This window comes from Polyodon spathula, chromosome 3 (assembly GCF_017654505.1).
Source record: "Polyodon spathula isolate WHYD16114869_AA chromosome 3, ASM1765450v1, whole genome shotgun sequence".
NCBI lineage: Eukaryota > Metazoa > Chordata > Actinopteri > Acipenseriformes > Polyodontidae > Polyodon > Polyodon spathula.
Genome location: NC_054536.1, coordinates 11,560,109 through 11,575,846, shown reverse-complemented (window position 1 = coordinate 11,575,846; position 15,738 = coordinate 11,560,109). Strand labels below are relative to the sequence as shown.

The 15,738-nt window shown below is 35.3% G+C and overlaps 1 protein-coding gene across 9 annotated transcripts in view; it reads left to right on the top strand.

Annotated features, from left to right (window-relative positions):
- Positions 1 to 341: 341 nt before the first annotated feature.
- LOC121312721 (protein disulfide-isomerase TMX3-like) overlaps positions 342 to 15,738 on the top strand; it is a 42,520-nt gene continuing 27,123 nt past the window's right edge. For all 9 annotated transcript variants that reach the window (XM_041244430.1, XM_041244426.1, XM_041244423.1 and 6 more), the window contains exons 1-9: positions 342 to 465; positions 606 to 657; positions 1,247 to 1,286; positions 2,614 to 2,737; positions 6,343 to 6,388; positions 6,883 to 6,963; positions 8,340 to 8,439; positions 8,735 to 8,812; positions 9,181 to 9,247. In XM_041244430.1, the coding sequence (XP_041100364.1) occupies positions 357 to 465; positions 606 to 657; positions 1,247 to 1,286; positions 2,614 to 2,737; positions 6,343 to 6,388; positions 6,883 to 6,963; positions 8,340 to 8,439; positions 8,735 to 8,812; positions 9,181 to 9,247 (697 nt within the window). In that variant the 5' untranslated portion in view covers positions 342 to 356. The remainder of the gene's footprint in view (positions 466 to 605; positions 658 to 1,246; positions 1,287 to 2,613; positions 2,738 to 6,342; positions 6,389 to 6,882; positions 6,964 to 8,339; positions 8,440 to 8,734; positions 8,813 to 9,180; positions 9,248 to 15,738) is intronic.

Here is a 15,738-nt window from a genome sequence, read left to right as displayed (position 1 = left end):
ATATGATCCTATTAAAAAGGATTTAAAAAACACTAAATTGCATAGACCTTTATCATCATTTGAGATTAGATGCAATTCGTATGTTTTTATAACAGCTTAGTGAACAGAAAACTCGAGTCCACCAGTTGCTTTGGCAAACTGTATTTTTTCATCACATTTAACTTTGTAAAGCGTATATATATATTGAAACTTTCTGTAATTTTGAAATATAATCATGTTTGTTAGCACTCCATTAACCTGCTACACACCCTTCCTTGCTAAACAATTTCTGAAATATAAAGAAGATTGTTACATACTAAAATATTCTGGCACAGAAACTCTACCTGCAGCCACCCCAGACAGCTCTTCCTGTGTCGATGACGTGTCGCCTGCGCATGCTTGGAAAACTTGGTTTAGTTGTCCGTTTCCTGCCCGGTGCTTCCTCCTTGGTAAAGATGGCAGTAAAGCTCGTTTTGTTCTATGCAGGTACTGTGTTAAAATTGTGATTTTTTTTTTTTTTCGTTTGCCTCTTCTAATTATGTGTATATACATCACTATTTCGGATGTTCCCTTTCATTTTTAATTTCCAGCTCTATTGAAATGCATTTTATCTTTAATTTGTGCAGTCGCTGTGTGCACCGCAGTCGTCTCGGCTTTTGTAGAAGAGCTGGATGACTCGTAAGTAATTCGATTTATTATTATTATTATTATTATTATTATTATTATTATTATTATTATTATTATTATTTTAAGGCGTTGGTGTTGTCAAGGCTTGCGTGTGGTTCTGACTGGAGGGCAGGGGGAGGTGATAGGATGGGCGTCATAACAAAAAGACTGGTTAGTGGTACCCGCAGTGACGTGATTATTTAAGTTATCAGTAGTTGCAAAAGTATTATTTTCAGTTTAGGTTACACATGATTTTATTTCATATCGTCAGGTCAAACCCACTGTTACAGTAGTTTTGAGACAATGACGTGTTGGTTTCTAGCAGCTTACATGTTGTGTTCAATCTCAGTATAGTTACCTCGTGTTAGCAACTGTGATAATGACTGCAGCTTTATCACGGAATTTACTTTGTTGTAATTTCGTTTGACATGCTATTAAACATTTCTGCTGGAACTACACACTAGCTGTTGAATAGCAGATTGCATCCTCACACACTCAGAAGCCATGGGTCAACTGTTTGAATTTATGTTCTGTTTACTATGATAATTAAATCAAATAAAATACACTGATTGTGTATTTTGTTTATGCTTTGTTTTTTCAGCTTTATGGATACAAGACTGGGTGATACTTGGATAGTAGATGTAAGTATACAGGCTATTCCCAATTCTATCCAAAGTGGATTTATTTCAGAGACAAGAAGCACGTTTTGTCGTTACAGTTGTCCCAGATAGATTTGGGCCTACTTTATATTATCCCAATAGGAACTGTACACTGTCTGTGTTTGTTTAAGAAATAGTCAGACATGCCTTCATGTTTTTATACTGGTGATACTAAATGAGACCATATCAATTGTACTGACATTTTCAGAGGAGGTAGATTACTGTGCTGTCTGGGACATGTGTACAGTGCAAAGGGGAAAAATCTACTTTGAGGTTAATTTGAGTAAGTCTGGTAACAAAAACAGCACATCAAGAAAAAAACAAATAGAAGATTCAGTAAGTGTGGAATTTTTTTATTTATATATATATATATATATATATATATATATATATATATATATATATATATATATATATATATATAAGTACAATATTTTCATACATTATACAGTACTTTTACGTTAAATGTCGCGTCTTTTTTTTTTAAAGTGGTCTTATAAAGTCATATTAAATATTAGATGCTTCATCCAGTTGATTAGCTACTGGTAACATTTTGTAGATTGTTAGCAACCTCATTAGCAGAAACAGATTAAGAATCTCAAGAGATGTCTGTTCATAAACAGTTCTAATGAAATTTATGTGGTAAAGCCATTCTATTGAGAATTCTAGCAAAAACTGGGGCATGGTCTCAACTTTCTGTACAAAAAGTTTTATATTATCTTATTATTCTAACTCTTCTGAATTTAGTTACTGTACTCTTAAGTATAATGACATCTTCCTAAGCTGCACATGTGTAACTGGAAGAAACACCAGGCCTTAGGGATACAGTTAATACAGTCATAAAACAATGTGTTTTAGTAAGTACCAATAAATAAATAAATTAAAAAATATATACATAATTTTACAGACCATCCAAATACTTTCATACAGCCTCTGCTATGTAAATATTGCTTGTTGCTTGTAGATTCAACTCCTGAGTACATACAGTACTGAGGTACGAGGTTGTGTCCTATACAATTATATACACGCAAGATATAATAAAAAAAATATGTAAGCCAAATACAGAACATACTTTTGAATGAATGTAACTTTTCTCAAAGACACCCTTGTAAATGAGCTCTGCGACTCGATGGGTATCTATTCCTGATAAAAATAATAATGAATGCATTAAAAAGGAGACACGTGCAATCATTTAGTGTTAAATGGTGGTGGGGGTGTCAAAATACATGCTAATATAATGCAGTGAACAAAATGACACTTCATTTTCTTGGTAGCTGTGCTGCTATTTTAAAATATGTCCTCCTTTTAGTTCTATGCACCTTGGTGTGGCCACTGCAAGAAACTGGAGCCAGTGTGGCACGAGGTGGGGGCTGAAATGCGCAGTTCTGGCTCACCTGTGCGAGTTGGAAAGATAGATGCTACTGCTTACTCCAGTAAGGACAATTACTTCTGTCTCTTTGAATCGTTGTATCTGTTTAACAACTAACTGCCATCAAAGTTTGTATGCATCATACACAAGTGTGAGAACTATTTATCTAAATCCAGTTGTGATGGATGTAATACACATGGATATTAGTTTTATTTCGATTAAAATCCAGGCCCATGGAGGTTTTATAATATGAAAATGAATTAAGTATTTATTTGGTGACAATATATTGAGATACATAAATTTTATTATCTAAAATTATAATTTTGTTAAATACACTGATTTATAATAAGTAATTGTGACATGGTGTAAAGAATTAAAAAAAAAAAAATCTTAATAGTTGGAATCTTTAGTCTTACCGTTTGTTTAAATAAAATATTTTAGATGAACAAAATAAGAATATTTATCAGCGGTTCTCTTGCACCGATAAGTGCCTTTATTTAAAATAAGTTGATTTGACTAAATGTAACATTTTTAAATTTATGTTCCTTGAAATAGTCACTGGGCCAATTTCTTAATATATTTTTGCTTGGAAACATCAATATGCTCTAGCGTATTCATTTCTAAGCCAGTATTCCTCCAGAGAATTAATTAAGTGGCTTGACTAAGGTAAGGTCCCTGTTGTAATAAAAGATGAGACTTGCTTGATTAGTGGAACACATGGAAGGGGTTAAATCCTTTTAAGGAGACTTTAAACATAGTCAAAGTCATTTCTTGACAAAGAATATGGTGCCCGGTGATTGTTAATGCAAAGTATGTACATTCAGGGTGGGACAAATCACTTTGTAGGCTGATGGCCATTTGGCCAGTAGCTTTCAAAACATGGTTGTTAAGTGAACTTTCATGGTGGCCAACATTTTCAAACGGGGACAGTAAGAGGAGATGTGTATTTGTATATGCATGCTTTGTTTTCATGTAATGGGTGTTTATTTATTATCTTTAGATTGTGGGAGGGAAACTATATACAATCGATATGCCAGGGAACTAACTCCATAAAATTCCAGGGAACTATATTTGTGTATAAAATGCCAGGTAACTATATACATTAAATGGTAGTAAACTCTTCACATTAAGTGCCAGGGAACTATTTCCTGTGTGCATAAAATGCCATTGAGTGAAGTATAAATGCCAGGCTATAAAACTAAATTAATCAGATGTCACGGAAGATAACTATATAAAAAAATCCAGGGACATGAACACATTTTCTTTATTTTTCAGTTACTGTCATAGACAAGCTGGCTAAAATACTAACACTGTGTTAGCACCTCCTCCTCCTCTTTTACATTCTCATTTTCAAGGATTTGGCAGATGTTGATTTTCCAAATCCAAATGCTAATAGATTTGATTTTTGCTTCAGTTTCTGTTACATTTTATGTAGGGTTTATTAAGAGAGATTGTGTGTGTTTTTTTAAATTTCCTGTGGCATCTAAGCTGATCAGCTGAGCGAGTCAGGGAAACTCAATGGCCTGTACCGCTGCAGCAGTCCTGCAACACGTTGCATGTGTATTTTTTTCTCTTTTTTTATATAAAAGCTGTATAGTTATTTTAACCCCCGTTCCATGAAAGGATTGGCTCGGAGAGATCAAAAGGGCGGTGCAGATTCACCTATATTGCTTAGCAGTTTTAGCAAGGGATGCACAGATTGTGTGTTTTGGGGGCTGATTCAGAGTATCAATATTGCATATCAGTAAATGGCAGATTATTAATACAATTGTAAACCATCACTTGGCATTGTAAATTTGCACTTGACAATGTATTTAATCTTTAAACGGAAGACATCGCAGATTTTACTTATTATATGCATTTTGATACATTCTGCCAGAAGTTAATTTAGCAAAACACTGGTAAATCAATAGCATGTGACATGTTTACTGACTTTAAAAATGTTCAATAAACATTCACTGATGGTTGGATTTACTAAATAGGGGTATTGGGGAGTGCGCGCCACTAAAACCTGAATTTGTAAATCTGCGTTTAAGTTTGCCATTTTTACAGGTTATACTGTTATATTATTCAGGTTATATTATTCATATTGCATTTCTGTTTAACATTTCAAACAAGAAATACAGCTTACTGAAACTGCAATTTGATTGGTAAGACACAAGAGATGTTGCTATGCACACTGCATAAGTGACATTTGCTGGCTTCCAACATCTCGATTATCTTTACCTACTGTACCACTGCTTAGATGCCGGCTCACACCAATACAGAAAGCATCAGCTTTGAGTATACAAGACATTGTTAAACTATAAATGTTGTTACTCGCTGGTAAATGGATAAGCCCTGCTTTGACTCACTGGGCTCAGGAAAACGATGCTTCCAGCTCAATTTGGACATCAATCATATGAACAATGCACATCAGTATATTTTGTACTAGTGACTCATTTATTCATCCAGTCTTTACTTTTGTAAGTTGGAAATATTTCCTTACCGTTCTCTATCTTTACACATTATTAAAGACTTGCCTATAAGGAATAACCTGATAAGTGCTAATATAATGAAACCCCCTATATATCATATGATTTAAGTGTTCTGAATACACGTGTCTTCAAAAAAAGAGCGGATATTCTATGAAAAGTCTGGGGCAAAAATGACCCTTGTTTTTATCTACAATTGTAACTCCCAACCAATCAGGGACACTATGAAGCCACTTTCCACCTGACACAAATACAGAAGTGTCTGACCAGAAGGGGTCACTAAAGCATGATGATGTGAACTGTCCCCCAGCCGATTCTCCCCCCTAACCCCTCGGGAGCTCAAAGACAAATGCAGCAATCCCTGTGGGTTCACAGCCAAGATCAAGAAGTTAGCACGAGCGAGATTCAAACCAACTTTGCATGACTTGCCCAGCACTGCAAGCAGTAATGCTTTTACTAAGGGAATCATTGAGGACTCCTTGTATCTAGACCAGTGTTGTCCAATACAAATTGCCAGCTGGATATGGTGATGCCGTTTTAGCCACATGCACATTTAGTAGAAAACACCTTGCATACACTTACACAATGCAGGTAAATGTACTTCACCACTGTAAAACCAAAAATGTGTTCTATATAACACACTTCTGGTGTTCAAACAGGGACAACACAAGTTAGTGGCAAAATCAACATGCAACAACACTAATGTTTACATGTATAATTACTTAACAAACATCTATCACCATTCAGTGTGAAACTGTGCAGTCTTTCTCTTTCACCATTGGTACTTCTGGCATGATTGAACGAGGCAAGTGACACGAAAAAAATCTAAAGTGGCCTCGCCTGTATTTCACTAATATCTCTTCGCAGCAGTGTTGACACTCACATTTAAATACGTGGTAAGGAATTTTTATTTATTTATTTTTTTGCTTTTCGCGTCGCTTGCCTCGCTCAAGTCATGTGTGTTGCTCCATCTTGTATGCCATTTTAGCAGGTGACCAATAAGCGGTTAACCAACACACTCATGCACTACTTTTCGTCTTCCCATTTTAGCAACAAACGCACGGAAAGGTCAAAGTATACATGCACATGCTGTGTGAAAATGAGTAGACAATTACAGTAGCATTCCCTGTGTGAAAAACGATATGCTCGTACTAGTATGTAAACATTCTGTAATGGTTATGCATTTGTTTTCTAGGTGTTGCTTCAGAACTTGGAGTACGTGGTTATCCAACTATAAAACTGTAAGTAGAATCGCACCAGAAGTGTAGAGAGTTAAAGCATTGAAAAACTTTCCTGCATTCAACGCTATGTAGTGATTTTTTATCTTTATATATATATATATATATATATATATATATATATATATATATATATATATATATAAAATAAGTAGATGTTTGTTGGTTGTTTTTCTTATGCAAAATTTGTGTTACACCTGAAGTAGAAAGCTAGTGTGTGTAGCTATAGATAGATGGGTAATCTCTATCAGTTATTTTAATAAACAGAATAAACTTAGGATCTAAGTTTGGAATTGGCATTGGAATGACTGGGCAAATCACCCTGTTCTGTGGCGATTTGTATAATGAAAGCAACACCACAAATTGGAAAGTTGTTTAATTATTTTTTTTTTTTTTTAAAACCCATATATTGTAATGGTTGTATATGTCTTTTTTATTTAATAAGTGATTGTATGTTTATCCTTTTTTAAAACTGACAATTTATTCTAATCCCAAAGGTTGAAGGGAGACTTGGCTTACAATTACAGAGGACCAAGAACCAAAGATGACATAATAGAATTTGCTAATAGAGTAGCAGGGTAAGTTCTCCCTCCTGTGTAGAATATAAATTTGAATGTAACTTGACACTGAACTATGAATACAGATCCTGATTTTGTTATTTTTATACAGATTTTTGGTTAGGAACATTACATTTTGAAGAATATTTAAGAAATGGTGACCTGAAATTGATTCTGCCTACAGGAAGTCCACAATATGTGTGTTTCATGATGATAAGTAAAGCAGCTTTGAAAAGGATCTTTATTTATATATATTTTTTGCTGATATAATTTCTTATTTTAAAGTGTTAAAGAACATAGTAATAATTGAGCTAGATGAGACAGTAAATAAACAGGGTGACATTTACATAGAAATAATCAAAGAAATTACATATATTCCTTTCATACAGAGAAAATGGGTCAATAGTAGTTTATGAACATAGATTTGTCAATATAAAATAAGTTGTGATGTTGAAACAGATGTAGCATTGGGTCTAGGCTATTCCTTTGCCGACCGAGGATGGGAGCTGCCAGGGGGCGGTGCCCAAATTGGTCGAGCGCTGCCTAGGGGTAGGGAGGGCTAGGTCGGCCAGGGTGTCCTCGGCTCACTGCGCACCAGCGACCCCTGTGGTCTGTCCAGGCGCCTGCGGGCTTGCCTGTAAAATGCCCAGGGCTGCATTGTCCTCTGATGCTGTAGCTCTGGGTGGCTGCATGGTGAGTCTGCTGTGTGTAAAGAAGCAGGCAGCTGACGGCACACGCTTCGGAGTACAGAGTGTGTTCATCTTCACTCCTCCCGAGTCAGCGCAGGGGTGGTAGCGGTGGGCTGATTTAAATATTTTATATTAAATAATACAAAAAAAAAAAGTAAAGTTTGCAGGGCTCAGTAATCTATTTTATTGTGTGTAACTCAGACAGAATCCTGTTGCATAATATATACTCAATTTAAATGGGATATTCTTGGAGTTTTTAAAAACAGTATTTTTATTGTCATTTTTTATGTATTTCACTTGCTTGCCCACAAGTGGGTGCTAATCACATATAATATGAATTTGGTTAACAAATTTACTGAGGAAAAATATTTTAATGTGAAATGTTAATGGAATTACATAACTTGATGTTATCAGCATTAAACCTAGTACTAGGAAGTTTTTAAAAAAATTGTTATTATTAATTCAAATGGACATACAGCTGCTGTAAATGAATTAAAATGCATTTAAAGGGGTGCCAACCAATACTGCACATTTCCAGTCACTAACCAATCACATTTCCTACCTGAAATCACATTTCATGCTCTGTCAGTACAACCGTAAGCATTGTGATCACATTAGCCTCATCATTGGTACCAATGTAGTATTTCAGTATATTTTATAAAAAACAAAAAACAAAACAAAAAAAAAAACTTAATTCTGTTCCTTCAGGCCAGTTGTTCGCCCACTTCCCAGCCAGCAGATGTTTGAACACGTGCAAAAGAGACACGATGTGCTTTTTGTTTATGTTGGTGGAGAATCACCATTAAAGGTTTGAATTGTGTTTTTTTTTTTGTTTTTTTTTCTGTATCAATGTGTATATGAAAAACTGTCCCTCCTAAAATAATAAAGCTAGTAGTCAACAATATTTTTTTTAAAAGCTGGAATCGATTTTACCAATAATAATTAGAAGAAACTAAAGTGCTGTTTGCCCCTTTGGGTGAATAGCTTAACGTGTCGTTGTTGCTGAATCCCTATCAAAACAACTTTGTGTTAGTTTCTGCTATATTTTAAAATAACTTTTCTGAACTGAATAAACTATGCCAATGATGCTGCACCTTTTTCAGGAGAAGTACATTGAAGTGGCATCAGAGTTCATTGTGTACACATATTTCTTTTCTGCTTTGGAGGAAGTTTTGCTTAAGGTATGTATGTCCATGTACAAAAAGCACTGACCTCCGTAACCTATCTCAACCTATCACAATTGAAGTCTTTCAGTGTTGTGTTTGATAACACATCCTTTCTGTTTGTTTATATATCTGAAAAGAAACGGAGCATTAATTTTGTTCATGTTAATGTCTGTTTTTAATGCAAGACATGGCAAGCTGGTTTATATTTGAATGTGTTCTAAAACTCTGTTGCTGTTTCAGTGAACTTTACATTTTGCTGTGAAATGTGCAGGAAGGTTTATTTTTTTAATTATTTAAAAAGGTGCCATTCCAACTCTTCAGTTTTTAATCATTTTAAAAGCAAGGAGTAAGAGTTTGCTAATTCTTTTAATGTTGTGTTCTAGCATGTGACATTACAAGAGTTACCTGCTGTGTTGGTCTTCAAGGATGGAACATACTTTGTTTATGATGGTGAGTTTATATTTCTTTATATCCAGGGCTGGCAGTGGCACTTGAAACAAACAATGTGATTGGCAGAGCAAGGTTCCAGCTGTCTGTATGCAATAAGGCCCTTCAGGGTGTCCATATGCATTGAATATATTGACTTCTCTGGGGTTCGAGTTTGTCTCGTGCTGCACAACATCCCGAGGCGTCCGTATATTCGATGTATACAGACACCCTGGTGGGCCTTATTGCATACTGGTACCAGTTTGCTGATGGGGATGGTACGTGCAAAATCTGAGTTGTACATCATTTAAAGATGTTAGAAGACAACAACAGCAGCCTGTGCATGTAAATACAGGTAGGATTATCGTATTAATTTGTAAATTAAAAAAAATACTACTTGTTTACCACAAGAAAAAATGCAAGAGTTAATCAAGCTTTAAGAACAGTAACCGTAGCGCAAAAAAAGTTTATGAAAGAAATGACTTTAATTATTTCATATTGGTATGGGGTTCATTTTTACTAGACGGTTATAATTTTGCTCCAAACACATCATGGTTTGGTGAAGAAACAAGAAGTAATATAATCTCTTGAGTGAATGAACTAGATTTAAAAACAAATGTATATACATATTACACAAGTCACTGACATAAATTTTATTGTTTCAGTTGTGTTGCTAGGTTTCTTTCAGTACTACTGTAAATGCCAATATATTGCATGTCACTGTACAGAAGCAACCAAGCATCAGACTCACACCAAATGTGGAACAGTACACTTGACACAATACTACACAATACACTGATCACAACAGAATTTCTGTACTATACATGTGATAGTTGTGCTGGTCATGACGGACTTCCATGTAATAAAATATATACTGGATTCTGCTGAGTCAACGCTTAGGGGGGTGTAAAGTTGTCATAAGGTGGAGGTGGCATTGACACACAGGCAAAATTACAGCCAGTATTGCAGAGGGAGCAGTTTTAACATTAGATAGATAGATTAAGTTTACAATCGGGCGTGCTTAAAATTGAAAGGTAGAGCACAGCACTCAGTCACGATAAAGAATCAAGAAGTGCAGTTAACATATTAACTGACTGGTGAAATACAGTTCGAGGCTGCTGCAGTATGTCAACTGTCTTGTCATTTCAATTTTTTTCACAAAACAAACATTAAACTTAAAAGCTGCAGTGTCCTGTTCAAAACCACATCATGAAAAAAATTGTAGGTGAAAAATGCTAAAATAAGTCGCTACATTAAAAAAAAGAAAAAAAAAAAATATATATATAGACACACACACACACACAGTGCCTTGCAAAAGTATTCAGACCCCTGACCAATTCTCTCATATTACTGAATTACAAATGGTACATTTCGTTCTGTTCGATATTTTATTTTAAAACACTGAAACTCGAAATCAGTTATTGTAAGGTGACATTATGGTTTTAAAATAAAAAACTGAAATATCTTGCTTGCATAAGTATTCAACCTCCACACATTAATATTTGGTAGAGCCACCTTTTGCTCCAATAACAGCTTTAAGTCTTTTGGGGTAAGTATGTACCAGCTTTGCACACAGTGTTGGAGTGATTTTGGCCCATTCTTCTTGGCAGATTTGCTCCAGGTTGTTCAGGTTGGTTGGACGACGCTTGTGGACCGCAATTTTCAAATAGTGCCACAGATTCTCAATGGGATTGAGAGACTTGGGCCACTGTAGGACAGTCACCTTTTTGTTCTTGAGCCACTCCAATGTTACTTTGGCCTTGTGCTTGGGATCATTGTCCTGCTGAAAGGTGAATTTCCTCCCAAGCTTCAGTTTTTCAGTGGACTGAAGCAGATTCTCTTGCAGTATTTTCCTGTATTTTGCTCCATCCATTCTTCCTTCAATTGTAACAAGATGCCCAGTCACTGCTGATGAGAAGCATCCCCACAGCATGATGTTGCCACCACCATACTTTACTGTAGGGATGGTGTGTCTTGAGGCATGGGCAGTGTTAGGGTTGCGCCACACATAGCGCTTTGAGTTTTGGCCAAAAAGCTCTATATTGGTCTCATCTGACGACAAAACTTTTCCCACATCGCAGCTGGGTCACTCATGCTTTCTGGCAAACTCCAGAATTGCTTTCAGATGGTACTTTTTGAGTAACAGCTTCTTTCTTGCCACCCTCCCATACAGGCCAGTGTTATGCAGAGTTCTTGATATGGTTGACTGGTGCACCATTACTCCACTCCCAGCCACTGAACTCTGTAGCTCCTTCAAAGTGATTGTTGGCCTCTCTGTGGCTTCTCTCACAAGTCTCCTTCTTGTTTGAGCACTGAGTTTTGAGGGACGGACTTTTCTTGGTAGTGCCTGGGTGGTGTGATGCAGCTTCCACTTCCTGATTATTGATCCAACTGTGCTCACTGGGATATCCAAACACTTGGATATTATTTTGTACCCTTTCTCTAGTCTATGCATTTGTATTACTTTATCTCTAACTTCTGTAGAATGGTCTTTGGTCTTCATTTTCCTTCAGATTCACAGCCCTATCAATGATCCTTCAACAGTACCATTTGTAATTCGGTAATATGAGAGAATTGGTCAGGGGTCTGAATACTTTGCAAGGCAGTGTATATGTGTGTGTGTGTATATATATATATATATATATATAATATATATATAAGATAATATATATATACACAAAGCCAGGTGATTTCATTTTCCAGAAATGTAGTAAGACGTTCATTCATAACTGCACAGGTCACACTTTGGTGTTGTGCTTTAAACCACAACACGATAATAATAAATCATCGTGATAGCACTATAGCATTAAAATGTTAATGTTCGAGAACTTCACAGACAAAAATGGTATATATATATATATATATATATATATATATATATATATATATATATATATATATATATATAATCTCAAATATGGATTGTAGCGTAATTAATCAGACTGCAGAGTCGGTATCATCTGATCCGAAACCAGTGACGCCACGTCTTCGTTATCTGACCCAAAGATAACCCTAAGCCTGAATCATTCAGTGCACATTATTATTAAATTGCATTGTTATTAAACCAGAAATGAATGGTGAAATGTTGACTTTCAGCTAAAAATTGGGGTGGGGCGATCGTTCAAACCGGGGCAGAACTAGCTATATATATATATATTCCATGTTTTAATTAATAATTGCAAAAAACCCTGAATATGCCAACAATTAATTGTTTGTCAGTCATTAGCTGATCATCAAAGTGATTTGAATCGCATTTATATATTTAATAAGACAAACCAACAGTGTTTTTTGAAAATACTCTGTTCAGAGTATTATGTAAAATACAGAGGGTTCCAAAATCCTGGCCATAGTATATTGTGCACGTTAGAATCTCACCTGGAACAAAGCAAAAGAAACATAAAAACAAAGCCAGGACTTCTGAAACACCCACGTCAGTTTTTGAAAAATAATATAGACTTGCATTTGATTCTTTGTGCTTCATAATCTAGAACTACTAGAAAAGTGAATACCTGTGCTCCAAAGTGAAGTGCCCTACAGTTTAGCGATTGAAAGGGTTGTCTTTCCTCTAGGTTACTAGTGTTTACCAGCTGAGTTCAACATTGAATTGTCAGATGTCATTTGTGGCGTGACGTGCATCGATACTGTAAATAGCTTGGACTTGTCGTTTATCTGTTAGTAATGGTGGCATCCATGCCAACTAAAACTGCAATACTCCTAGTTCTTCTTTTAAAAGAAGCTCACTGTTTCATTTACTCATAAATAGGGTGTTTTCCTTCATCACTTCAGTGATATTTCCATTCCACATTATGTGGGGTGGAAGTCGGTAGTTAAGATACAGGGCATCCAGCACCAGTCCAATGACGAAGGGACTCCAGTAGTCGCTGTTAGAAAGTGTTACTGAGCGATGTAGCACTCTTAGTACAAACTCTATACTGTCCATATGGTCAGAACATATTATATCTGTTTGTTGCACCTGGCCGTTATCAAAAAATGTTTTTCTTCGCCAGTAATCCAAAAGGACATGGTTTTGACATTTGATTTGAATGACAAACACTGTGCTTTTTGCGTCGTCCTCAAGCACCTTGATGGACAAAATATCCAAGCCTTGTGCAATAGACATGAGATGGACTGCAGTCGTCTAATGCTAAAATGAGAGAGAGAAACAAAGTGGGTGGCAGTGTTAGTTACATTATTTAGTCTAAAAGGTTATTTTAATTGTTTATCTTTTTTAGTTTAAGTACCAGAAATCTAAAATGTGTTATACATACTGCAAAATATAAAAGTGCAAATTATTCAGTTATGCCACAATAACAGCTTCAATAGGATAGTCCTAGGTACAGTTTTCTGATGCACAACTTTGTGTATATATATAGGGCAGCTGGCTCTTTGAGCTTATATGTATGTGTTTTTTTTTTTTTTTTTTTTTTGTTTTTTTTTTAAAAAAGCAAAAATATTTAAATTAAGTGTGTTTTGCCATTTCTAACACTTCTTATACTCAGAATGGTAAGTCAAGGATAAGAAATCAATCATAGACAAAGATATGTAAAATTTCTAGTTCCCAAACCGGTCCTGAGGACCCACTGTGTCTGCTGGTTTTCATTCCAACTGAACGCTCAATTACTTAACTATACCTTTTAATTAAACTGGTAATTTGCTTAATTAGACCTTTTAGTTGTTTTCAGCTCTTTAACAGTTGCATATTTCAAGTTAGTGATAATATTTTATAAGTAACTTGAACTATGCAAATAAGGGTCTAGTTAAGTAATTGAGAGCTCAGTTGGAATGAAAACTAACAGACACAATGGGTCCCCAGGACCGGGGTGTAGAGCATATACATCGGTGAAAGATTTCTGTCGAAATGACCTCTCCCTCCTGGGTCCATTCCTGTGATTCATGTTGAAATGCCTAAAACAATTGTTTGATGTTTTGTCATTCAGAAGACACCGTAAGTCCAACCATGGATTTAAAAAAAAAAAAAAAAGGCACCCTACACAAACACTGGTTTGACCCATAGTCCTCGCTGCGCTATTTACACCAGCTAACGTTAACAGCGGTGTGCCAAAGATGCTGGACCGTTTGTGAAGACTACAAAAGTGATTAATTAAATACAGGCTAGGTAGTTGTTAGTTTTAGTTGTTTTTTGTTCTCTTAATTAAATGATATGCATTGAAAAAAAGTTCCTGATTTTTATATTTGTTTTTGTGGTTTTATATCAAATTGCAGTAATACTTTGGTGTATCATTATAAGAAACATCATTTTGCGCAGTTTGAACAGCAGGAATGTCACACAACATATTAATTTAGAGCCTTGTGCAAATCACCATTAACATTGCAGCACTGCATTAACACACTTGACAGTTTACTGTGAATCTGCACAGTGCGATGCAGATTTTCTGGTTTCAATAAAACTGAATATGTTGTATGTGTTTAGAACCAAAAACTACATTGAAAGAAAAATAAATTACACTGATTTTTCACTTTATTTTGCAGTAAACTGGCATAAAAAATAGCTTGCTGTATTTTTCTACAAATAAGTTGTATATGATTTTACACACTGACAATTTACATTTCAAATGCATTCTTTCCTCCAATTACCAGCTTTGCCACATTGCGCGTATACTGTAGTATTGAAATAGTAATGCATTAATACAGCACAATAAATCAACAATATGTTTATTGAGAGGTTTAGCTCTGTTTTATTAATTTGAATTATTGGCCATTTAAAATTGTCATCTGTAATAACACTTACCTTTTTATACAGTGTACTTCATGCAGCAGTGTTAACCTAGACAAATATCCACTCTGGAAAGTAAAATGTATTTGGTATTTCATTGCTGAAGATTGCCGTATATCTTGGTACTTTCATTTGCATGTGCTGTTGGTAGACAGTGCTTGCATTATTAAGGCATCAGCTGCTTTCAGAGATTCATATCTCGTATTGCTGATTCATTTTGAATATTTCATTACAACTTTTTTCCACTGTTTGTTTTAACTGAGTTGTTGACCATGGCTGTGCAATGGCTCGTTGAGCTCCACAATGTCTCTCTTTTTTTATTTAGAGGTGAAGGCTCTAACGAGTTTAAGACTGCAAGATATTACGTGGACAGTGTCTTTAGCTATTTGGCTATTTGTTGGCTGCTATGTAATGTGTGATGTAATTTATTTTGTTGAATTATACTTGGTCATTGGTATGGCTCTTGACAAAATGGTTTGACACCATTGATTTAGGCTGTACTGTAGCATAGCATGTAGGAAGTAATAATACAGCACATGTACTCCAGTTTCTTATTTTAATGAGACAGTTTTGGATTAAAGGTTCACACATGTCTTGGTTCTGAAGGGGTTATGTTTTCTTCAGCAAGGATCTTAGATCTACCTATAACAACTTTTATATTTTAAATATTAACATTCACAGATTAGTATTATCACAGACCTAGTATTTAATTCCATATGCTAGTGCATACTGTTACAATCTTTTGTTTTTATATATATATATAGATATATATATATATATA